General features: G+C 39.6%; 1 protein-coding gene across 1 annotated transcript in view; it reads left to right on the forward strand.

The window, feature by feature from the left end:
• Window positions 1-1,017: 1,017 nt before the first annotated feature.
• Window positions 1,018-25,155, forward strand: part of CUL1 (cullin 1) — a 53,380-nt gene continuing 29,242 nt past the window's right edge. Inside the window, exons 1-2 of the mRNA XM_050311981.1 lie at window positions 1,018-1,098; window positions 17,328-17,620. Coding sequence (XP_050167938.1) covers window positions 17,481-17,620 — 140 coding nt within the window. The 5' untranslated portion in view covers window positions 1,018-1,098; window positions 17,328-17,480. The remainder of the gene's footprint in view (window positions 1,099-17,327; window positions 17,621-25,155) is intronic.

Below are 25,155 nucleotides of genomic sequence, written 5' to 3' on the forward strand. Positions count from 1 at the left end.
TTTAACATTTGCTTGACAAGGATACACGGTTATCCCACAGCTGTACCATCCACTCAGGCTCCCAGACACAGTATGGTGCCACTAAGTATATCCAGGATACTCTAGAAACCCACCTTTCTCAGAAATACAAAAGTAGCTGCTTAGTTATGGATGGAGGCAAGAGTTATCACGCCTAATGATGTTATCCTGAAACACACAGAATCACAGAATCTTAGGGAGTAGGAATGGACCTTAAAGATGACCTAGTCCTAACTCCCTCTGCCACACGCAAAGACAGCTCCCACTAGACCAGGTTGCTCAAGGCCTTATCCAACTCTGAACTTAAATTTCCCCTCTTTCAATTTGTACCCATTACTCCCTGTCCTATCACTACAGTTCCTGATGAAGAGTCCCTCTCCGGCTTTCCAGTAGGCCCCTTCAGATACAGGAAAGTTGTCATGAGGTCTCCACACAACCTTTTCTTCGCCAGACTCAACAGCCCCAACTTTCTCAGCCTGGCTTCGTAGGGGAAATGCTCAAGTCCTCTTATCAACTTCGTGGCCCTCCTCCGGACTTGCTCCAGCAGTTCCATGTCCTTTTTGTGTTGGGAACACCAGAACTGTACTCAGTACTCCAGGTGGGGTCTCACAAGAGCAGAGTAGAGGGGCAGAATCACCTCCTTCGACCTCCTGGCCACGCTCCTTTTGATGCAGCCCAGGATTTGTTTGCTTTTCCGGGCTGCGGGCGCACACTGCCGGCTCACGCTGAGCTTTTTGTCAACCATTACCCTCAAGTCTTTCAGCTCATCCTTCAGCTCTTCTGGCACTGGGCTAACTCGGGGAGGGGTCGGAGCAGGGCCGAGGAGATGGCGGCCGGCCTCCCCACGCCAGGAGCCCCTGCGAGCAGGCAGGCTTCGCCGGGAGGCCGAACCCCATGGCCGGGCCGCCGCATCCCGGTCCCCTCCGCCCGCCGAGAGCCGGGGCGGGGCGGTCGGCGAGGGGCGGCGCCTCGTCGATCCCCAGGCCGCGCCGGGGGGAGGTGGCGGCGGCGGATCCGGGCCCGGCGGAGGCGGAAGGGGCGGGCGGACGCGGCCCTGACTCTGCGGGACGCGCGATGCTGGTGAGTGCGGGGAGGCCGCGGCGTTGTGTCGCAGCGAGGCCGGGCCCGGCCTGGGGCGAGGCGGCGGCGGCGGCGCCGCGGAGCCGGCGGAGCGGGGCCCGGCACTGAGTCACGCCGCGGGGAGAGGGGGCAGGGGCGGCCGGGCTCGGCCCGCCCGCCTTTCTTCTCCCGGGCGCGCTCCCGGTCCCGGGGCGCGGGGGCGGCGGGGGCCTCTGCCCGGCCCGCTCGTGGATCCGGGCCCGGGAGTCGCGGGCCGGGCTGGGCCGGGCCGGGCTGTGCTGGGGAGGCCGCGAACTGCGCACTCGGAATGCATCGCCCCCGTCGGGGCGCGGGAGCGGCTGCCCCGGCCCCGCCAGAGAGAGCTCTGTCTGCCCGCTCCCTCCTTCCCTTACCTCCTGCCCTGCCCCGGCCCTCCCTGCCCTGCCCCGTCGCCGCGGCCCCCGCATGGCCGGGGCGGCCCCGGTGGCTGCCCCTGTCGTTCCGTGCCGCCCCGGCTGCTCTCGGAGCTCGGGCCCGTCCTCCCGCAGCCCCGCGCCCTCACTGTGCTCCCCTCCTGGCCCCAGCACTGCCCACCCCAGCCGTGCCAGGCTCGTCCCAGGCCTCTGCCTTCATTTTCCCCCTGTGAGCTTTTGTCCATAACCTCACCGGACGTTGTTTACGGGTGTTCACCTGCTTTCCGTCCTCCCTGTCCTTTTCTGTGCCGCTTCCTTTCACCTTATTGTATCCCAGCCATCCCCGGAACCCCAGTGGCGCTCAGGTCTGTTTGATTGTACCTAGAGAGATCCCCTGGTGCCCCCAGCACCATTCTGGCTGCTGGGAGATCTTTGCCACAGTTCATCCTAGTCACCTTCTCCAGGTTTCTCTTGCTGTCAAGGACTGTGCACCAGGCTTCGCCTTATTGCCACCTACTGTTGTGGCCTTACCAGAGAAGGTGCCCCCTGTAACCTTTTGTCTGTCTGTGCTTTTATCACCTCCATTCAGGTGACTATTCCTGCATTTTTTGCCTTTGCAAATAATCACTTCGCTTGTTTCCCTGTAACTTTGCCACTGAAAGCTATTGCGATCCTTTCCCCATCCTTCTTACTTCCTCTTCAAGTTATACTCCAGCACCATCATTATCCCTCTATTACCTTTCCCCTTTCAGTTTTCTTCCTCCCAGTAATCATTTCCTTCACCATGTTTTTTTGCCCTTCTGATCTTACTTTCCTGTCATTAAAACCTTCCTTGTGATCTTACCTAATACTCTCCTTTCCACATACTCCTTTCCTTTGTAGACTCATATGCTATCTACCCCACTTTGTATTTAAATCCTTCATCTGTGCCTTTCAGGAGAAAGGAGTTTAACCCTAGGTTATCTGTGTACTTGTCAGCTTTAAGAGGGCAGAAATGACTTACTTGTTTTACTTTATTTTGTTTTAATTTGTTTTCTTACTGACTTCCTCAGCAACCTGGTATATGTGTTCACATGTAATTATGTACCTCCACCCTAATACACACATATATCCTGATGCTTGTCAGGGAGGGAAAAGTCTGTGTTGGAAATCCTTTTGGCAGGACTGGGAAGAATGGTCCGTGGGAGCCAGAAATACATAGTGGCCATGTAACTTGAATTAGGCCAAATAATGTTTGTAATACCATGTTGTGAATTGGTACGTAGTTGATATGGAGTGTGTTTGGGATGCATCCTCTTTGGGGAAGTAGTAAGGTACTATATAGGTAAATAGTTTTGACTCAAAGTGAACTGCTGTAATATTGTGTGTTAATGATTAGGTGTCCATCCATGCTGCGTCAACACTTTGTGTCTTTGATGGTGACTCGACTGGAAAGAAGTCTTTTCCTCTGCTTTGTACCTTCTCTTGTGTCTCAGTGTTTGTTGTCCAACTTCTTATTTTATGTCTTTCTTAGCCACCTTGGGTCTTAAGATAGGTTACATTTCGCAGTCATGTCACTTCCACATATCTGAGGTGTGGCTGAAACACTGGACCTACTTGACCCATGGAGGCAGAGTGAACACATTTGATTTCAGGAGTAATTTGTACACCTAACTCTAAAATCCAGGTTTGGTGCCTAGTGTTAACAGCTTCATATTTTCTCAGCTGGCTACCCACAGATCCTAGAAACTCGACAGCAGCTCAGAACAACTGAACTAGGTTTCTGATCTGAATTACCTCTCTGGAGGAAACTTTCCATTGCCTATCTAGAGATCATGTAGAGAACACCTAAATTAGGCATATGCATCCTGCTCCTTGGATGACAAAATAGTTGTGCTGGTTTAGGTAATGATTCTTCTTCCACCTCACTCCTTTGTACACTGGTTTGAACTGGCCTTGTAACTCAGGCCTGTTACTGAGACTCTCAGCTTGAGAAAAATCACATTGCTTTAATTTAAATACTTTAAATTCATTTAAGCAAAATGGATGCACATCCTTATTTGGATACTGCTTTTGGGGTGACTTTTTTTGAATTTAGCTTATTTTTAGTCTTGGTGAAAGTTCTTGGATTTTAGCTGTATTGTTATGAAAACAATACTGAGTCCTTTGAGAAAGTTTTCTCAGATATTCAGCTTAAAAGTTTTATCTTACAACTTCCATGTTGCAATCTCTGAGTCCTTCTTTTCATCTGTAGCGTTTCTTAGGTAGTGCCTAGGTTAGCATAACCACAATTATTTCAGTAGGGCCCAGCTTAATGATGAGTCATATCCTGGGTGTCAGTTGTTGCGTGAATTGGGAATACCTGGAATCTTCTCTCTTGGCACTGAAGTTTGGGGTTTCTTTAATTATTAAAAAACTCAACAAAATCCTAGTGGATGAAAGTTTTAAATATGTTTCACTTGCACTTACCCCACTCTCAACATCAAAAATTTGTATTATGAACATGAAGTGAGGGGATTTCCTAGTAAGAGGTGGTCAGTGTGTTCCAGGTGGATATCAGTGCCTTGGGCTTTTCAGCCAGGGTTTTCTAACTTGTCGAGGGCAGGATCAGGTTAAAGCGTAAAGTGACTGAATCAGTGCTGCTGATCATCCACGTGGCTCTGCTATTGTACTTCCCATGCTGTCCAACAGGGTCTGTCTGTGTGCATCAGGAGGAAAACAGGGAAGGTGTCCCACTTGGATGGGCATGCCAGGATGGCATGCACAGGCAGTCCTAGCAGCCTGCAGGTTGATATAGTCTTCCTGCTGCACAGAGCTGGAAGGAAAAAGGATTTGGAAAATTTGGTGTTGCATGTTCTTCATATGCTTTAGGAATGCATGAACTTGCTTTAAACAAAATCCTCAGATGCTAGCATGTTTTTTAGGTAAGAGTAAACTAATAAAAAATTTTTAGTTACTGTATTTTTCAGGTTAATCTCCATGCAAAGAAGTGGTTGTTGGAACGAACATTTAGAGACCTGGGTAAAAGTTATAATCTGTACAGCATGCAAACTGAAACTGCTGTTTTCTTTAATTTGTCATTGAGACCATTGAGTTTCTCTTCCTTGTTAAAGGAGAATTTTCAGTAAGAAAAAGGCAAGAATTTATCATTATTGGAAAATTATAGAGACCTTTTGAGCTTGTCTACATAAGTGACTTCCTATTTTATTGTGAGAGTTGTCAGTTTTTCAATGGAAGAACTACTACAGATTGACTGTTGATGTTTTTACAATGCTGCAGTTCAGACCTGTTACAGACAGACATGACTAAATGACTGGGTAATAAAATTGTTCTGAGCTGATCTGCCCTGCTGTAATGCTGTAACTTGTAGTCTTTAATCTAACTACACAGATAGAACACTGTCGGACTTAAACACTCATTGCGTTATCTTAGCTGCTGGGAAGAGCACTGGTTTAGGACATAATGTGTGTCCCACTGGGTAGTTTTCTGTCACTTTTCACCCACAGAACCGCTGATGCCACTAGAGTGAACCTCTTCATGTTGCTTCCTTACGTCTTCTCATAAATGATAACAGGTCAAAATCAAATACATATTTTTTTAACTGAACCAAACTGTGACTACATTCCACTTTATGTAATGCAGTGTTTTTCAAACCCCTCTTTGTCTATGAACCTTAGAAAAATAAGTGAAGGCTACTGTGAGAATAGGAGAATAGTAATTCCGTTTTGCACTTCAAGAAACTGGTATAGACTTGTAGATTTCTTACGAGAGTTGGAGTCTCTTATACTTTATCTCTCCAAAATTGCACTACTTTCTTTGCCAGTTGTATCCTGAACTTGTAAAAAGAAGCAGGTGATTCTCACCCTCTCTTCTGCTCTCATGTGACCCTACCTGGAACACTGCATCCAGCTCTGTGGCACCCAGCACAAGAAAGACATGGACCTATTACAGCAGATCCAGAGGAGGGCCACAAAAGTGATCTGAGAGCTAGAACACCTCTCCTATGGAGACAACCTTCTTCAGCCTGCAGAAGACAAAGTTCCAGGGAGACCTTATTGAGGCCTTTCAATATATAAAGGGGGATTATAAGAAAGATGGAGAGAAACTTTTTACCAAGGCCTGCAGTGACAGGACAAGGGGCAAAAGTTTAAATTGGATAGAAGTTTCAATTGGATAGAAGAAAGAAATTCTTTATTGTGAGGGTGGTGAGGCACTGTAACAGGTTACCCAGAGAAGTTGTGGATGCCCCATCCCTGGCAGTGTTCAAGGCCAGGTTGGATGGGGCTTTGAGCAACCTGATCTAGTGCAAGATGTTTCTGCCTTCAGCAGAAGGGTGAGAGCTAAGTGATGTTTAAATGTCTCTTCCAACCCAAACCATTTTATGGTTCTTGAATAAACTATGTAACTTTTATGTGATGTTCTTCCAGAAACTGAGGAAAAAAATGTATATTGTCTCCTTTTCTTACCCTTTTGATTGTTCTGGTTTTGGAGTCAAAAGGTTCACTGCTGTAACTTGGTGTAGCAGGCACAAGGCATTGCTTGACATCAGTACTAAGAATAAAGGGTCAAATACATTTTCCCTGATGTCTTTGTAGTTACCACTAGATTTGAATATTGGTTCGATACCGTTGACTTCTGTTTATCTTAAAATTAGAATTACATACAGGTGATACAAAATGCTCCTTGTCTTTGGATTTCAGTAGATTTGCTCTGGTTAACGCTGCTGTATGTCTCAAGTTTGGTGTTATTTTGAAGGAGAAATGTACACATAGGATGGTGAGGATCATGATGATGGAAAGTCCTTGCAGTGTGGGCAGCTCCTCACTCTGCTCTGGTAGTGTACTTATCTTTTGACGACACACACGCGCGTCTCTTTTCCCAATTTTTTGAGATACTGGGACCCAGATGTATTCGATTCATTAATGTACAAGGTAGACAAAAGTTATTTTTTAAAACTCACAACAGGGATCTACAAGAATTTGGGTTATTAATAATGCAATTTCAGCTGTAGCTGAACTCAGAAACTTCTTGTTTGTATTTTTAATTTGCATCCAATGTAACTTTGCTCTTTGTTGCTCTGTGTGTTTAAGTTTGGACAATATCTTAATGTGGATTAGAGTTCAGAACTAAGGCTGCTGGTGTGACCTTAGTTCACCCTGTTTTGCTCTGTAATTTAAACTCAATTTCATATGTAAATTTGCAAGCTCTTCTAGTCTCACAGCAGTGGAGACTGTCACCTGAAAGTTTTGTCTAAAGTTTGGAGGACTGAATTAGGGGAAAAAGGAGTGTTATAGGAAATATACTGTTTTATTAGCTGTTAGTGTTTCCATCTTGCTTTTCAAGGTAATAATTTCATGGTGAAATGCTCTACTTGCTTCTTGGTAGCCAAGGGATAAACTTTTCACTGTACAATTCAAAATGCTTTTTTAGAATGCTTGCATTTTCTTAAAAAACAGACTATTCTCTTACTGTCCTTTTTCAGAGATAACTTTGGAATAGTTTTGTTATCTCTGAAAGTGGGTCTTTGCTAGGGTACCATCGCTAATAGGGGTAGTATAAAATCAAATGGGTATCCTTAAGTAATTAAATGGATTTTATTAGAATCTGACACAGGCTTAGCTTTAAAACTTAATGGTGCAAGCTTAATGAACAAGAAGGAGAATTTAAATGTGGCTGCTAGGGATGTGTGTCAATTTTAACTTTTACAAAATTAAGTTAAAGTTTTTCACTTCTGTACCAGAGGTGCCTGTTGCAATCATTAGAGGTCAAAACTGATTAAAAGTTTGGTGAAAATGATACTGAATTTAAGCAGAGCTAACATTTTGTGAAGTATAAAGTCTTTGCTGGAAGTTAGGGCTGTTACAATTCAGATTGCGTGGTTGAAGCATAGAAATTACCTATGAATCCCTTTCTAGACTTTAATGAGAAAGTTCTCATTCTTTTTTGCACTGGCTGTGAAAGTGAGTACATGTGCCTTTGTCAGTATTTAGGCATCTGGAATGAATATGTGAGAACTGTACTGTTCATTCCTAGCAGTGGTTGCAGCATTACACCATAGTAGGACTCAAAATCACTAAGTGTACATATATCTGTGCACTTAATGTGGACCTGATTTAAAAGAAAAATAAGAAAATATAAAGGATGCAGCTTTCACAAGTCATGATTTTGGAAATGAATGTAACTGCAACAGTCCTTGATAGTTGCAGTCTAGTGAAACATGAGTATGAAGGTGAATATAGGAGGAAGCTCTTCAGTATTTAAACTGTGCTGTTGTGGTATATTTGAGTGTCTGAAAATATCAGACTGTTTGCAAGATGAATTGGTGTGACCATCATCTTTATTTATAAATTGAAGTGGCAAACTGCACTGCCTTGATCAGTTGAGCTCTTGCGAAAGTAACAAGATGGAAGATGTGGTACAATTAGCAAGCTGTTGGGAAGAGATTCCAGCCAGAATTGTTTTATGCTTGTTCTCAATATGTTAACGTGGGTTTAAAATTATTGATAAGAACTGCTACCTGCCAAGAGCATGGGAGAATATTTTTGCAGGTGAAAATTCCTGTTTGTGTCTTAACAGGTCAGTATGAAAGTGTATGTTGTGGTGCTTTGAGTGCTGTTAAAATGGTGGGGGATTTGTGTTGTAGTTCAGAGGCCCTGTGGGTTCTGGTGAAGGTCATGTTGTGTCTGAAGCAAACTGTAAGACATACCAGGGTTTTCTTGGTGGAGATCAGTAGGATCATGGTGTTTTAGCTTATTAAGTTGGATTTAGTTAAAGGTTTGATGTCTGGTAAGAGGTTTTGGGAAAGCAATTATGTGTAAGAGTTGTCCTTGTACGATCATTAAGGGTTCTACACTGGCTTCCTGCTGCTCTTTTTTTTTTTTTTTTTTTTTCCCTTTCTGAGAAAACAAGGTGTATTATTCTGTCTTCTACTTGGCATGTTGGGTATCTAGCTTTGAGATTTTGTGGATTGTCCTCCCTCATTTTCATTTTCTGCGTCTTCCTGACTGGTTCAAGAAGTGTATCTTCATGTGCATTGTCCTTCAGGGCTTATGCTTATTTGAGTTTTGTTATTTGTTTTTTTATTTGCTCGTTTCATTTGGGGTTTTATGCAGGTTGTATTATATATATCATTTGAGCCAGAGAGAGAATGGGGGAATACACAAGGCCCTTTGTTTTATTGTGGTGGTTTAACCCTGGCCGGGTGCCAGGTGCCCACCAAAGCCACTCCATTACTCCCCTCCACAAGTGAGCAGGGGAGGGAAAATACAATGAAAAGCTGATGAGTTGAAACAAGGACAGGGACAGATCTGTCATCGATTACCATCACTGACAAAACAGACTAGACTTGGGCAAATTAACTGAGTTTATTACTAATTGAAATCAGAGCAGGTTTGAGAAGTAAAACAAATCCTGAAAACACTTCCCCCCCACCCCTCCCTCCTTCGCGGGCTCTACCTCCTCCCCCAGAGCAAAAGGAGATGGAGAATGGGGATTATGGTCAGTTCACCACAGGCTGTTTCTGCTACTACTCAGGGAAAGGAGTCCTTCATCTCCTCAGATGTGGGATCCCTCCAACAGCAGACAGTTCTCCACAGACTTCTCCATTGTGAATCCTTGCCACAGGCTACAGTGCTTCACGAACAGCATGGGTCCCTTTCCATGGGGTGCAGTCCTTCAAGCACAGCCTGCTCCCATGTGTCATCCACAGGGTCACAAGTCCTACCAGGAAACCTGGTCCAGCATGAGCTCCTCTCTACATGGGTCCACAGGTCCCTGCCAGGAGCCTGCTCCAGCGTGGAATTCCCGTGGGGTCACAGCCTCCAGGCACCCACCTGCTCCTGTGTGGGGCTCCTCCAGGGGCTGTTGGTGGATCTCTGCACTCCTCCATGGGCTTCAGGGGTGCAGCTGCCTCACCATGGTCTGCATCCACGGGCTGCAGGGGAACCTCTGCTCCAGCAGCTGGAGCATCTCCTTCCCCTCCTTCTCCGCTGACCTTGGTGTCTGCAGAGTTGTTCCACTCACATACTCTTGCTCCTTTTTTCTCTTGAGTGTATATACTTCTTAAATATGTTATCCCAGAGGTGTTACTGCCATCTCTGATTGGCTTGGCTTTGGCCAGCGGAGGGTCAGCCTGGAGCTGGCTGGCATTGGCTCTGTGAGACATGGAGGAATCTTCTGGCAGCTTCTCACAGAAACCCCCCCTGTGGTTCCCCTGCTACCAAAACCTGGCCACATAACCCCAATAAACTTACATAAACCTTTCTTCTTTCTTTTCAGTACACTCATGTCTTGACTTCGTTTTCTTTGCATGGTGTTGCTCTTTTCCTAATCTGCGGCCTGCCTTTTTCTGAGGTGTAAAAGCTGAGCATGATCAGCTGTTTTAAGAGGGTATGAAGCTTATTACTGCAGGCTGAGTTAAAAAGCCCTGCAGGGCCTGCGTGCTGTTTGTAGCAGAGGAATATGGGAGCCCTTAGGTTAGAAAGGACATTTCAGTTTAGGAGTATTCTGAAAACTTTGTATGTAAGGATTACTTCATCTATGACAAAGTGAACTCTTAAAGATGGCCAAGCAAAACTTGAAAAGTGTTATCTGTGTAGTTAGGTATGTAGTCCCTTACCCTGTTTCCGAAATTGGTGTGGTAGGACTACTGTAAAACTTTTAACGCTGAAGGGATTGTTAATATTGACCAACGTTTACTTTGGTGCCAACTGCAGAAGGGAGAGTTTTCTCTTACGGAATACAACAGCAAACCTTGTCTAGTCTAGATCTAGCCTTTGTTTATGAGGCAGTATGTGCATGTTGGGCTTTGGTGTGTTTTGGGCTTTTTTTTTTTTGTTAGCTATTGCATCACTGTAGTGAGATATCTGTCAAAAGCTGCAGGAATTGTTTGGTCAAGGAAAACAAGAGTAAAGGAAGAAATTAAGGAAGAATGTTTAAGAGATAATAAAGGAGTATGCAAAGAGAAGTGAAAAACTCCAAGTTTCTTGGTGCTCTTCTGAGGAATAGTAATTGATGTTTTGGGAAAATCTTTGTAGTCAGGCATGCAGATTAAAACCATGTCATTTAAAAAGGTTTTTAGTGAACATAATCATGCATAGTTTAAGTAAACAATACAAGTGTGAAAACTGCAACTCCAAGTTACTTCCATATATTGTGTTTAAATTTTAAAATAAAAGTGAATTTAAGTGTCTTTCTAGCTGTGAGAAACATGTCCAGGCTTTTTTATCTTTTCAGCTATCAACTGTGAAGTAATTGGCACACGAAGTAATATAGGAGTGTATTCCTTATAGTGCTTTAGATACCATTGATCAGAGCTAAAACTTGTACAGGAGAGGGTGTGGGGAGAACACTGGAGCCCTAAATTAAGTTGTCGTTTGGAAGGAACAGTAGCAACTGCTCAAAATTTACACAAATTTACATGATTTGGTCTTAAATTACTGGCAAATTTAATGTACTTGCTTCTACTCTAAATTATTTTTTTTTTAATGTGGCACAGAATGTTTTTATCACCCAAAGACAACTTTTGGAAGGGAGGAGTGTATGCATGCATACATCTCTACCTTTTTCTCATAATGAATTGAATTTAACTCTCTTGAAAATAAAATGAGCTAAAGCTTTTCACACTATATGTGAATCAGTATTTTGTAATAATACAGAGGAACTGAACATTGTAATTTTCATAATTTGTCTCTTAAATATCTTTATTGAAAAGCGAGAAAAGATTCTAATATTTCTTTTCTGGTACTGATGTGATTTCTAGAATAAACATTTTTTTTTTACAGTAGTTGTGTCATTTTGCTGGGGCACAGTGAAAATGTCTGCTACAGACAGATTCTCCCCATGTTGATTAATTACACATTTGTAGCATGTGAAGTGCTAAGGACGTTACACTTTCTCCTAGTCTTTCTTTAAGGATTGTGTCACATGCCTAAACTGTCTGTCTATTTTATATTATTTTATTTACATTTAGTGACCTAAAATACTTCTGGACAGAAATGTGAGTGCTAAATAGTGTTGCACGCAGGACCAGGGCCCAGCTAAACTGTGTTACAATTTTGAGCTCATAATGGTAACCTCAACTGGAGTCAAGCAAACATAAAAGTAATTGGCAGGTATATGGATATGAAAAGTGTCTTTGAAATCATAAATTGTGAGTGCAAATGATTATAGGGACAAAATAGAATTACTTCTTGTGTCTCTTTCTGCTCCATCAAACAAATATGTGCTGGAATGGAGGAGTCCTTCAGGAGTCAAGAGACAATTTTTTAACCTGGAAAAAATTTCCAAGAAATAGCTTATACACTGTGAAGGCAAAGAAGTAAAAGGTGAAAGCAAACAGTTTTTAAATCTCTCCATGCCTTATACTTGAATATTTATACTTTTGTAAGTGTATACTTACATAAGTATACACTTACATATACGTCTCCCAGCGCTTACATCTAATTAATCATGTAGATTGTATCTTACAGGCTAACCAGCAGCAGAGGGAGGTGCATTGTTCTTAGCTCTGTGCGTTGCATTTACGTGCCTTTTTAAAAGGCATGTGTTTGCATGACTTCAAGAGGAATCCTAAGGCTGGTTTGTAGTATGGGTCATTGGCGGTGTCCTATCTGTGAAGCTGTCCCTGTCTGGTCAGAGAGGAGAGGGGTTTGGTTTATTTTTTGGTATGTTTTGTTTCAAGCCTAAAGCTGAAAACAATAAATCTGCCTTTGAATGCTTATTTTAAGGCAAAAACGTACCAAATATTTTGATACGGTAATACTTAAGGGTCACTTCAACTATAGCCATTTTGAAATTTATGTGAGTATAAACAAACACTCAGTATCTTAAGTTGTTTTTAAAGTAATACAGGAATAAGCAAGCAGTTTGTGCTAGACCAGAGGTTTTGTTCAATGTGCTTCTGTATTAGTTTTTTGAAAATACTTGTATGCTTGTGTCATATAGCATTCAATCAATGTTGAATATCTTGGGTCACCTGAGTAATTGCCTTGCCCAGTGTAGTGGTAGCAGAGACTTTGAGGGGAGTAAAACTGGTCAGGAACTTTATTGATTGTTACCGTTTCTTAAACACGGGAGCATCTGTTGGATTTCTGGATCAGACTTGCTGAAATACAGCAACAAGAGAGCAGGATAGAGTAAGTTAGAGGAGTCAGGCTGGAAAAATGGGGAGGAAAGAGTTTGGCAAGAGGAATTTCATGCTGCATTTTTAAGGGTGTGACTGTATTAAACTTACTCCTTTTTCTTGTCTTTTGAAGCCAAAGATTAAACATTCGTTATGCTTTATTCTTTCATCACAGAAGGATGATATTTTGCTTTTAGCAGCCATTAAAGTGAACATGGTTCACTGCCCCAGTTTTTACAAAAGATACCAACCTTCACCCATTGTCCAAATGAACTAGTTCTCTATTTTTGTTACTGAGAAACTTGCATTCAGTTTTAGAAGATAAATTTGAGGCAGTGTAGAGAGATGAAATTCTGACTTTTTACACATGCCTGTAAACTTTGGAAACTTCATAACACTAAAGGTCTTTGAACTTATTTTTAATTACATTCATTCCACCATAGCTTATTAGTGAAACTTTCTTCCCTTCTCTAATGTGTTTGTTTTTAGTATGATTAAATCTGGTCACCTTAGCTCATGCTATTAGACATGACAAGAATGTTTTCCTCACGTCTGAAATTAGACAGGAGATAAAATACTTGGAAATGACTAAGTCTAGGATCTGTTCCTCTCTGTGTCTTTAAAAAAATGATATCTGGGCTCTTGGGTCAGCTGGGAAACCTTGCTCTGGACCTGTAAGTTCTTCCTGACAAGTTCAAATTCTATCTGTAATTACTGAAGTAAACTATCTTGAAATCTGTAATTTAGAAATAAGACGTTGTTGGAGAACAACAGGTAATGCACAGGCCTTGGAGCAGTGAAGCTGAAAGTTGTGTTGTGTTAGGACATAAAAATGAGATACTCGTTTCAGCAGATGGCTTGAGATGCTGTAAATCTAGTGGGGTTTATTATGTTTTGTAGATAAAAAGGTTAACTTTGGCATTTTCCTAAAGGCCTCTTCTAGCATACACATCATTTTCCTCAGAGGGGATATCTAAAAAAATACTCTATTACTAGATTATCAGTGAAAACAAAACCACAATGTGTTTCCTTGCATATGACGCTTGTGATGATGTATATCCCCAAGTAATGAAAAAGAGGGAATAACATTTTCTTCAGTCCTTCAAGGCTGTTCTAAAGTTTTGGCAGAAGTGTTACCTCCTTTTGTTTTGTTTGACTGTTTTAATTGCAGTACTTGAATGCAGAATTGAAAGATTGGATGGTGTTGAACGCTGCATCACACTGTGTATATATTGTCTGGAAACTCCAGGGTAATTTTTTTCATATAAATATAGTTGGCCTGAAGCTCTAATGAAATCTGGGTTCTCTGCTCCAAAGCTACAGAGGGAATGTTGCAACTTGGGCAGGTGGTCTTATCCTTGAAGCAAGTTAGCAAAAAGTCTCATCTGTTTGGGCAAGAAAGCACGGTGATGATCAGTTCAAGACCAGCTTGTGCAGAAGTCCTGCCAACAGCACTTGGCAAGGCAAGAGATCCCACTGATGTGAAGGTTACGACCTAATGATGAGGTTTTAGTTCACCTGTAGCAATTCACCGTGCTCCTGGCAGTTGTGCATAGCTCGGGCACTGAGAAATTGGACTTATGAACTCTTTCTCCCTCTTTTTACATTTAGCCTTTGGGATGTTGGGTGAAGAGATGCAGTGATACTGCTGTGGACCAGATTTGACCTTCAAGAATTGTTTACCTTGTCAAGAATTTTTTTGTGTGTGTGATTCACAAAACTAGCACTTTTCACGTTAAATACAATTTCAGATTTTCACTGGGTGTTTGTGTATAATAATAATAATAAAAACGCTGAGTTACATAGCCTTGTTTTACCCCTTCTCTTTCCATACATTTAATATCATAACTTAGTTTAACCACTAAGTACAAATAGTTGCATTCATAAATATGGTTTTGTAGTCAAAGTGTTCCTGTGTATTGAAACTTTACTCCTGTTAAGGTAATATATCAATAATCACCTTACTATTTTTCTGCACATGAAAAAGTCTGCAAAAAAATTAATAGTAGCTTCACCTATGGCTCTATTTCCTATTTGTATTAACTAGTATAATTAACTGGAAGAGGTAAATTATTTGAGCCTAAGAAGTGAGATGGTGCTGTCATTCTGCTGGCTGGCAAGGGGTTGGCCTTTTGTTACAAACTTTTACACAGCAGTGAAGTGTTTTGTGTTAGGTACGCCAAAATGTTTTTACAAAAATGCACTCTAAGTCTAGGCTGCTTGCCTTTGGCAGATTGATAAGAGACAAGCGGTGAGTTAATTTTTGCACACATTCACGGAAGAATTGCAGATTCGTAATTGGAGAGTTCAAATAGTACCCTATTTAAGGAATCAAAAAGTTTCTGCTCTCCTGGATTGTAGACATTTAATTAATTTTCTTGGCTTTGCATTGCGGTGCTGACTTATGATCATAGTCCAAGATTGTGGGTGTGTAACATGCGCAGAGTATTTTCCGTAGTGGAGGTGAGTGGCCACTCCTGGACCTTTGTTCTTCCTGGCTTTCATTTCTCAGTCATGAAAGTCCTTCATCGTTAGTAACACAGCAGGTTCGATTTCCAGAAATTAAAGAAGTTAAAAACAAATAAGGTATGATCTAGTTTACACTTCAGCATTACGATGCATTATTCTCGTCTTCTTTAATAAAGAGTTTGCTGTAATTACAGAAGGAAAACAGCAGGGTTGAATTTTAGGTGTGTGTTTTCTAAGATATACATTGACTGAATTCTTGTTTTTCCACCTAATTCTCTGAGTAATTGTTACCCATATAAAAAGCAAAATTAGCCACATAAGCAGTTGCATGTCAGATTAAAATGAGGCAGTACTTGTTGCTGACACTGACATAATGAAAATATTTCTCGGTGTATCTACTTAGAGCTAGAGATTTAAATGCTTACAGGTAATGGGAAAATAAAGGACTATTAGGAGTGATAATTTCTGTGTTACTGTAGTGACACAGTCATTGGCTGAAAAACATGAAGAAATGTCTTGATCTTAGCTGGTCTTTTTAGGGTCCAGGAGTAAAGGCAGAAGAGAATTACAAATAATTGGGTGGGGTTCAGAGAGGGTGTAATACAATACTTAATCTTTAAAACTCTGTGAAACCTAGAGTGGAACATGTAATAGCCTAGAAGTGGCTGTGAGAAAGCACCTCTGACTTACAGTAGATCCTGAAAGAATATCTTTATATTCTGTTGTCAGAAACCAAAAGCAAATAATAGGATTTATCTAGTCTTGGCCTATACTATCTTTGAAATTATGGAAATGTTCATGTGAGCCTTTGATGACAGGTTTATCATAAAGCTGTATTGTCTATAGAAGAACGGAAAAACATCAACTTTCATAGTGTTCTGAGTATTTCAGTCAGTGGGCTCTAGGGTGCAGAATAACAGGACGGTTTGGGCTGGAAGGGACTTCTAAAGATCATCTAGTCCCGTCTCCTTGCCTTGGGTGGGGACACATTCCACTAGATCAGGTTACTCAAAGTCCCATCCAGTTCAGCCTTGAACACTGGCAGGGTGGGGCATCCAGAGCTTCTCTGGGCAACCTGTTTCAGAGTCTCACCATGACCCTCACAGTAAAGAATTTCTTCCTTCTATCCAGTCTAAATCTACCCTCTTTTAATTTAGAACCATTGGCCCTAGTCCTGTCACTACAGTCACTGGTAAAAAGTCTTCATCTTTTTTATAAGCACCATATATAAATGGAAAGGCTGCAGTAAGGTTAAGTTGGTCCTGACTTATTAAAACTCTCTTATTTTTGAGCTAATTTTTTTAATTGCACTACCACCCTTGTTATTTTTTTTTTGTATCTTAATTATGTTGCTTTGGTGGAAAAGACATGATTCCATGTTATTGGAAAAATATTCTTATGGACTTGTGTAAAAATGTATCTTCTCTGCTTGATGTTTTCAGTCGTCCTTTCCAAGTGACTGTTTTCCTGCCTTGTTATTTCATGAGGGTGATGAAGTGATCTTTTCACTATGTCCCAAACTGTGGGCACTTAAGACTCATGGCAGTAGTGCATTTTCTTAGTTTCTGATTCTTTCATTCACAGTTCACACAGTATTTATTCTGTGTGCTTCCATTAGTAGTTCCTTCTTCCCACCACTTTTGACTGCATGTTCTCTTGCTGTTAAAATTACATGAAGGAAGTGATGTTCTCTTACTTAGCAAAGTAATCATTATAAGCATGTGTTTACTAGATAGAAAAATTCTCTGTTTCCAAAATAACTTGGATTTTCAGGTTACCTGCAATAGAATCTCAAGTCCGGAAGAGTTACTGATAACTCTCTCTTTCTTGTAAGAAGTTCTTTGTAGTATCTTCTGGTCAATCTTTGATATCCCTGAGGATGTTTTTTAAACAATGAGCTATCACAGAACCCGGAGTTGGAAATACTGGAGTTTTACTGTTGTATGGGGAGGAAACACTTCTTCAAAAGGTGGTGTCTGCAACTTGGAAAGATTTATGACTGCTATGTTTTGTTACTAGTATTAGGATTTTTTTGTCAGCTGCACTGACCTAAGTGCCTTTGGGCAGCTCTGGGCACTAACTGTCCCATTTTGTAGTGGATTGCTGAATTGCAAGATTATGTTCCTTGGTTTTGGTAATTCAGATCTCATCATGGGTTTCTCATCTATGTAATAGACAGTGTTTCAATGAAATAATTATTTTTGTATCATTAGTGTGAATGAATTCAGAATGTCATATAAGGTGTATATTTTCTTTTCCTTCTGCAGGTTATCTTCCTGGGAAAAATCGCTTTTTGCATGTAAAGAATATCTCGCTGAGTTGTTGCAACTGAGTTTAGAATGTTACTTGACTTGTGATTCTGATGGAGGAATAACCCGATCTCAAGCTGCTGCACTGGAAGATTTTACAGGAAATACAAAATGTCATCGAATAGGAGTCAGAACCCGCATGGACTTAAACAGATTGGTCTTGACCAGATATGGGATGACCTTAGAGCTGGAATTCAACAGGTTTACACCAGACAAAGTATGGCGAAATCCAGATACATGGAACTCTACACGTATCCTAATGCCTGTGGCAGTTAGTACTTTCCCTGTTAGTAGATTAGAGATAGCTTTTTACTTTTCAAAACTCAAAATTGCTTTATAACCATTGGACTTAATGGCTTTTAAGAACACTTATTTTTATTTTGAAGATTGGCCTTTTCTATTTAACATTACTGGCAAATAAGCAGGAACATTCTGTTATTTGGAAAACTGACTTCTGTAATTATTATGGCTACCTCTGTATTTCAAGTTTGATTACTATTATTTTTGATAGAGCAGATGTTCAAAGTGATTTTATGAATAGGTGTAATTTTGAGTCCACAATACACACAAAGAAAACAGAAATTCTTTTTCCTTTATATGTTAGTCTCTGGCATTATGCTGCAGATCTTAGTGGTAATAATGTCCAGTTACCTGAAAAATTTTTCAGATTTCATCCTCAAAGTAATACTTTACTCATGAGTTGATTTTATAATGTGTCCAGTGGATTTATCTTTAGAGAGAAGATAAAAGGGGTGTTAACATTCTTGTATGAGTGTGCTGGAAGACTGTAGGAAGATTTTTTTTCTGTCAGGTAGTACATAAGGATCTCTTAAAACTAATTTGAAGGATACATGTGTCTTCTGCTGTATTACAGCTTCAGTGTTTGACTTAAGGTCTTTATTTAGAAAATGAGAAATTCTTTTATATTCCACCTATACAGTGGCATGTAAAGGGATTTGGTGAGAAAATTGCATCTGTTATTCTGCATTGACTCTCATTACCTTGTATTGCTCTGTAGAGTAAGTACTGCTTAAGAAGGTGGTGGTACAGCAAAGTGTGTAGACGTATGATGGAAGTGATGACTGAATACATTTCCTATCTTCCTTTAAGTAATTCTACTATTGTTCCCTTATCTTAGGGTTGTTTTATTTTAACAAAGTTATTGTTCTGATACATAAACTAACATCTGAAGCTGTTGTTGGCACTGATTTGGAAGTGCAGCATATAAAATTTTAGTCTGTGTTAATTTTTTTGAAAGGACAGAGCTCTTATAAAAGAAAGAGGAGCTTGAAAGGCTATAAAGCAATCAATTCAGTGGCTCCCTGGACTTTCTAAGGGAAGTAGAAAAGTTTTTCTGTACATGTAATCTCAGCATCAGTGTGTAAACTTACCCATCTGTGCCTGCAGAATCCATACTCTCGGAGATGGTGGGAAAAACCCTGAGCAGTCTGATGTGTGTTTCAAGGATACTTCTTTAATAGTGATGGAAAGATGTAATAACATTTGTTTTGGGTCAGACCTTTCATTAAGACTTAAAATTACTGATTTCTTTCAGCGCTAGGTTAAGCATTGTTCTTGACTCAGTGAAACCAGTCTGCAAAAGTTGAATGTCTGATTTAAACTTGTCATGTGGCAGAACCTCTGAGGGAGATTTTTCTTCTGAGTGCCTTTATTATATCCTTGTTCTGTGAGGTCTGTTAAGCAGGGCAGCTGAAGACTAGGTTCAATTATAATGTTAAAACTCTGACTTTTTCCTCTCCTGATGTTCTCAAGTATTCTTGTTAACTGTTAACTACTCATTTTCTTCCTGTTGCTTCTTCAAGGAGTTATTTGGTTCAAAACTAAGGACTGTTTTTGTTCCTTTCATAAGTGAATTTATTTAGTGGATAATTTTGTTGTTCAAGTTTGATTTGTGGATTAATGTAATAGTTTGCTAATTCAGAATATTTGACACTAGTTAGGCTGAGGTTTTCATCTACTATGAAGGTAACAATGCATTTTGCATCCTATACCATGTGCACATGTTCAAAAGTTGTGCTTAAAAGATTACTCTCCTTTCAAATGCAGTAACTGTAACATATTTGCTCAGTCTTTGTGTACAGCAAGTCTAGTGGATTGATGGACTTTTATTTCAGGAAGCTCTGCCTATCAAACAGCTTAGTTTGGAAAGCAGAACAGATGCAGATGAGTTTCAGCTGTAGCTGTAATTGGTCTGAAGATCAGCCCTACTTAAAGGATGCTAGATCATGTGCAGTGGGCATTTTAGTCTTTCTTCATCCTCTTTTGTCCTTTTCCTCCCTTCTCATCCCCCATTTTTCCTTTTTTTTTTTTTTTTTTTTGTCATGGTATTGCTCCTGAAATGGGTTCCATTTCATCCCTCTAATTTATAAGAGGAGGAGAACCATGCACAAGCAAACCTACCTTTAATCCTGTATCTGCTATTGATTTTTCAGTCAAAATTGATTGGAGATGTAGAAGGTTTTATTGTGCCATGGTCAAGCGCATCTGGAAAAGAATTAGAATAGTTATGCAATTCCAAGTGTTTATATCTCCATCAAACCTGCACTCATTTTCTCTATTCAGTGTCGCTTTTTGTGAGACACTAGAGTCAATCTAGGAGTACAGACCAGAGCTTGTACTTTGGGGTTTTTTCCCCTTCATTTCAATGGAAGAAGAAAGAGGTTGATTATTCCGGGGCTTTTCTAGATCTAACAATACTGAGGTGAACCAAAAATCTTTCCTCTCAATGGTGGTTACCAAGGTCATCATCCCTCCTTTTTCTAATTAAAATTTATTTGTGCTTTTGATTACAGGACGTGAGGGATTTTTTGTCAAGTTTTTTTGTCAGATCAGATGATCATCTGTTTCTTTCTTATGTGTTTTGTTGTTCTAGTGTTTGGGCTTTTTTCCCCATATATGAGATTCTTGAAAATGAAATCTGGTTGCTTTTCTGTTCCTTACCCAGATATCAAGTAATTTTTAGGAGCTACTGAAGTGTCGAGCAGCTCCTACAGCAGTAACTAACATCATCTAACAGTCTGTATTACAAGCTAGCATAGAATTACATGCCAAGCATTGACTTCATGCAGAAAAGAGAAATAGTCAATAAAATTAACTAGATTTCTCAGAACAGTAGCTCTAACAGCACTACTAATGTTGTGAGTGAAGGGCCTGTTTACCCTATTTCTAGTTTAGTGACAATTAGTTTGTAGGCTGTGAGCCACAGGACTAGCTTGTAAAAGTCAGTGTTAGAGCAGTATATGTAGACAGAACATCTCTTAACAGCATTTAGTCTATTTGGAGGAAACTTCAGTTCGACTGTCCAAGAGAGGACTGTGCTTGTGTGTAGCAAGTTGCCAGTTTCTTTTTTGAATTGTTAGTTGAAGACCTTTTTTTTTTTCTTTACTTACCTTTTTACTTTTTTTTATTACTTTGTTTACTAGAATTATTCTTTCTCAACTTATTTATATTGCTGTAAGTTACTTGTCTTTGTGACCACCTCTTCTTAACTTCACCTGGCAATGATAAAATCACACATCTTGTGTTATTTTCGCCTTTTTTTTTTTTTTTTCCCGGAAGGTGCTGCTTGTTTTTCAGACTAATCATATGGTGAGCCTGCAGTTTATTTTCCTGAGGCCTCGTGGTATGAGAGGATGAATTGGGATTTACTTACATTTGTATTTAAACTCTGCAGTGGAGAGAATGAAAGAATTTTGTTAATTTTCTTGTTTTATGTATCTTAAGCAGATTCTCAGACCAAGTACTAGACTGTCAGAAAACATCCTTGCACTATGAAAGTAGCATAATTTTTCACAGTGACTTAGACAAAGAAATTAGAGACTTCCTAAAATACTTATTTTCTTCATCCAAGCACACATCAACTTACCAGTTTTCAGATATGAGGGTTGAATGGAAAGATTAGTGTTGTGCTTCTCTTTTATATACTTTTTACTTGAAATGCCAAAATTACCTTTTTTGACCTAAACTCATTTAAAAAAAAATTCAATTAAGAAAACTAAGACTGTTTAAAGATTCCAAATTCCATTAATTTATAACAAATAAGATTTTTATTTACGTGAAGATATCTTAAAATCTTTTCCACTATACTGTGGTGTGGTTGTTTTACTAAGATGTAAAATGCAGTGTCCGAATTGGCTTTCAAAGTCTTTCTAATGTGTACATAAAAATTACCTGTGATACATTTGAGTAGTTGTTTGGCATAATTATCATATGACTCTTATGTGAAAATTTGAAGTAAAATGACTGAAGTTACTATGACTTAAAATTTACTCAAGTCTTACACCTGTAAATTGGATTTTAGAAATGTGTTTCTTATATTATTCTGTTATTAGCCATCAATAGTAATTATTTTCAAAATAATTATTTAAAGTATTTTAAGGTTAGGCTGTTCCTTTATATTTCATTATTTTATGAAATCCTTTCCTTGTTTCAAAATTTGCTTATTGTGATTCAATTTTGTTTCTCTATTTACTTACTTTAACAAAGAAGTAGTTACTGGTTATCCATTGGACCAAATGTAACTAATTGTACATCATAAAAGGTTACTGTAATCATTTCATAGGGTGGGATTTTTTTTTTCCTCAGATATTGACAAGTAGTAAAGGAAAATGCGGTGTTAAACATTAAATAATTAAGTGTAGTGTCCTTATATTTTAAAAATACCAGATGACTCAGGGTAATCTGTCTGTTCATAAAATAGAATGTGTAAATATAGTTAGCAATTCTTTTGCCTCTGGATAGATTCAGCACCAGTAGCACGTGTTCCCCAGTCCAAACCATGAAGCCCTTCTCTTGGGATCCATTTGTAGTTGCTTCTGTTGCAATCCTTTTCCTAGTGGCTTTCACTTGAATTCCTGTATTTTAGTAGGATTTTTATTCAGCCTATTAAAACTGTGAAAATCTTTATTTTCTGATGACACGTATCTGTTGTTACCATGCAGCATGGTGTGTTCTTCTGGGTTTTTTTTTGTCTGAACAGATTATTATGCTTTTTCTATACAGAAAAGGTACTGAGGTATTAGGGCATGCTGTTGTTTAGTTTTTTTTAATCTTGGAAACTTGCACTTTCTCTCTTAAGACATCTTTTCACTTCAGTGTCAAATTGTTTAAGGTCACTTTGGTGCCTCTGCTGTCTGCTAGTATTAGCCTTGCTTACATTCAATACCCTATTTCATAGTGTTTATGTGCCAGTTAGGACTTGTGTGGAACACAAAAGTAGAAGTAAATGTATTCGTTTACATGTTTGAAGGGTACATAACATGCTGTTTCTTGTGTGGAAAAGTAGGTATCATTGTATGGTGTTTTGTATTTACGGAAATTGCAGCTTCAGTTTAAAAGAAGGGCAGAATATGTTTATATTAGTGCAATCATTTCCCTTTTTTATGTCCTCTTCTACAGCGATCGCTTGCTGTTCTACTTTGCTTTTTATAGTAACCAATAGTATTCTGTATAAAACCAACCTCTGTCAATGCAACGAAAGCTAAATTTAAAAGCAACCTCAGATACAGTGGATCTTACTTTTCCTGGCATTAAGACTGTACACTTTGTTTATGCATTTGGCTTTGAAAATTTGTGTTTTTCTTGTAACTCCGTGCTTCTCTGTGATTCTTTTGAGTTTATGCCATGAAGAGGGAAATAAGAAGTTATCTGTTAGTCTTCAGATGGTTTTTGCTGGAAGTTTCTCTGATCTCAGACTTGTAGAAATGTGTCTGAGATGAGTTATGCCTGGATTTTCATAGCAGCTGCACAGCTGATGCTGGAATAGCTCCTTCACTCTCTGCCTCAGTCCTTCCCTGATTAAAATGGTTCCAGTGAAATGAGATGGTTGAACAGAAATTGTATCAAATCTAAATACTTAGATGTATCATTTAAGTCTAGAGACTTAATTGCTTTGTAACACAAGTGGTGAATGTGTAGGGTTGAGGAAGGGATCTTAATTTTGTTTGTTTGTTTGTTTTCTTTGAACTGTTTTGTGGGGATAACCTTTCCTTACTAAATGATGAACTGAACATACATAAAATCTCTTGCTGATACCTCCATGAAAAGAATGAAGGTTTCTGGATTTTTTGTTTTGCTGATGCTCTTCCCAAATCTAAACTGAGTGTTTAAAGCACTTGTTCTGAAGATTGATTGCTTTTTGACAATCTTACCATTTCAAAAACTTTTGCAAAATTCCTTCATCTGTTTGACTTACACCTACGTGACTTTAACATTTCATGACTCTTAGCAGTCATGTGTCAGTATTTTCAGTAACTTTCTGTACAGTGTTCTTGCATGCCTTTGGTGTAATCTAGGAAAATACAAATTTTTCACAGAAATGGAACGAATTTCAATTTAGACCAGCCACTGAACATAGAGCATAGAGTTAATTATTGCTTAAGATCTGTGAGATAGCAAATTTATGTCTAAAACTGATCTTTATAATAAAGAGACTAGAAGTGATGACAGAGAAATTTTGCTAGAGCATTCAGTTTTTGTTGTTGTTGTTGTGGACTTCCTCCTTTTAAAAAGCTTTGTTGTCATTTCTCTCTGTGCCATAGTTTTGTGCTGTGTTGTGTTAATTCTGCTTCCCTTTCAGTTCCTTTAATTTTACATATCTGTTCCTGAAGCAGACTTCTTCCAGTTATATTAATTTTTCATAGCAAAATGGAAAAACTGTGGGGACCCAGCTGTACTGCTGAAAGAGGAATCAGTTATTACCTCAGCAGAACTGTTTTCTTTTTAAAAAATTTAAGACTAAGGACTTGTGCAAAACTGAGTAATTTACACCCATCAGTGTAAAGTCTGACTGCTTTCCCATTGTGTGTTGAGTCAAAAACTGATAATTTTCCTCATAGAATTTCTTTTTGTAGTTGCTCTTGGACAAAATTAAAAAAAAAAAAAAGCTGTGTGGATTACTTTGGTACTTTTCTGGGGAGGAGAGCGGATTAGAGCTGAGCATGGCGTGCTCAAGCTTGTGTTTTGATGGCATACTTGCCCAAAAGATGTATGGACTGTTACTGAGAGAGCCTGTTTCACTTCCCTTGTGTGGACACAGAAGTTCAGATCTGCACAGCAAAGGATCTGGGAACAGGGACAACCGTTAGTTGTAGTGGTGGTTACTTCCCTAGTCCAGATGACTGATGGCCTGCCTGAGCTCTCGTGCTACTGAAAAGGCAGGTGCCCAGGAAGCTCTCCAGGTGGGTTGTGGAAATGATCTTATACAAGGCCTTAATTTCATTATGGCTTGGCAGCATGGCATTTTTTTTCCCCCTTGCTCTGCCCACCTTTAGAAACTGAACCAAGGAAGTCAAAAGTAGTGTAAATTATGTTGATGACAAAGGTGGTAAAATTAATTTGTCTTTGGCTATTTTTTGTATCCCATTTTGAAGAGTTTTGTAGGAGAATAACATTCCGAAATAGATTTTTCATCTTGAACAGCACAATGCCGAATCATTTTACAAACTTCCTTGCAGTCTTCTACCTTAAATTTTAATTTAGATAAGTAAATATAATTTCTCCTTCACTGTAAAGAAGATAAAGAGGTTAGTCTTGATCTGTTCCTCCTATAGATGGTTTGTCTACTGGGGCCAAATCTGAAATTCAACAACTAGAAGCTTGGGGACCAGCACAGCTTCACTGTGGTGCCAACTATTCTGCTGATGAATTAACTTCTCTGCTTATTGTAGTTGGAAATTACTATGCAGAATTGTGCAAACGCCCAAAAAAAGTTTCCCGATACCTGTTTTTATGTGGCTTCCAGCATACAAAGCATTGAGGGGATTAT

This window comes from Myiozetetes cayanensis, unplaced genomic scaffold (assembly GCF_022539395.1).
Source record: "Myiozetetes cayanensis isolate MyiCay16 unplaced genomic scaffold, myiCay2020 scf1, whole genome shotgun sequence".
Taxonomy (NCBI): Eukaryota; Metazoa; Chordata; class Aves; order Passeriformes; family Tyrannidae; genus Myiozetetes; species Myiozetetes cayanensis.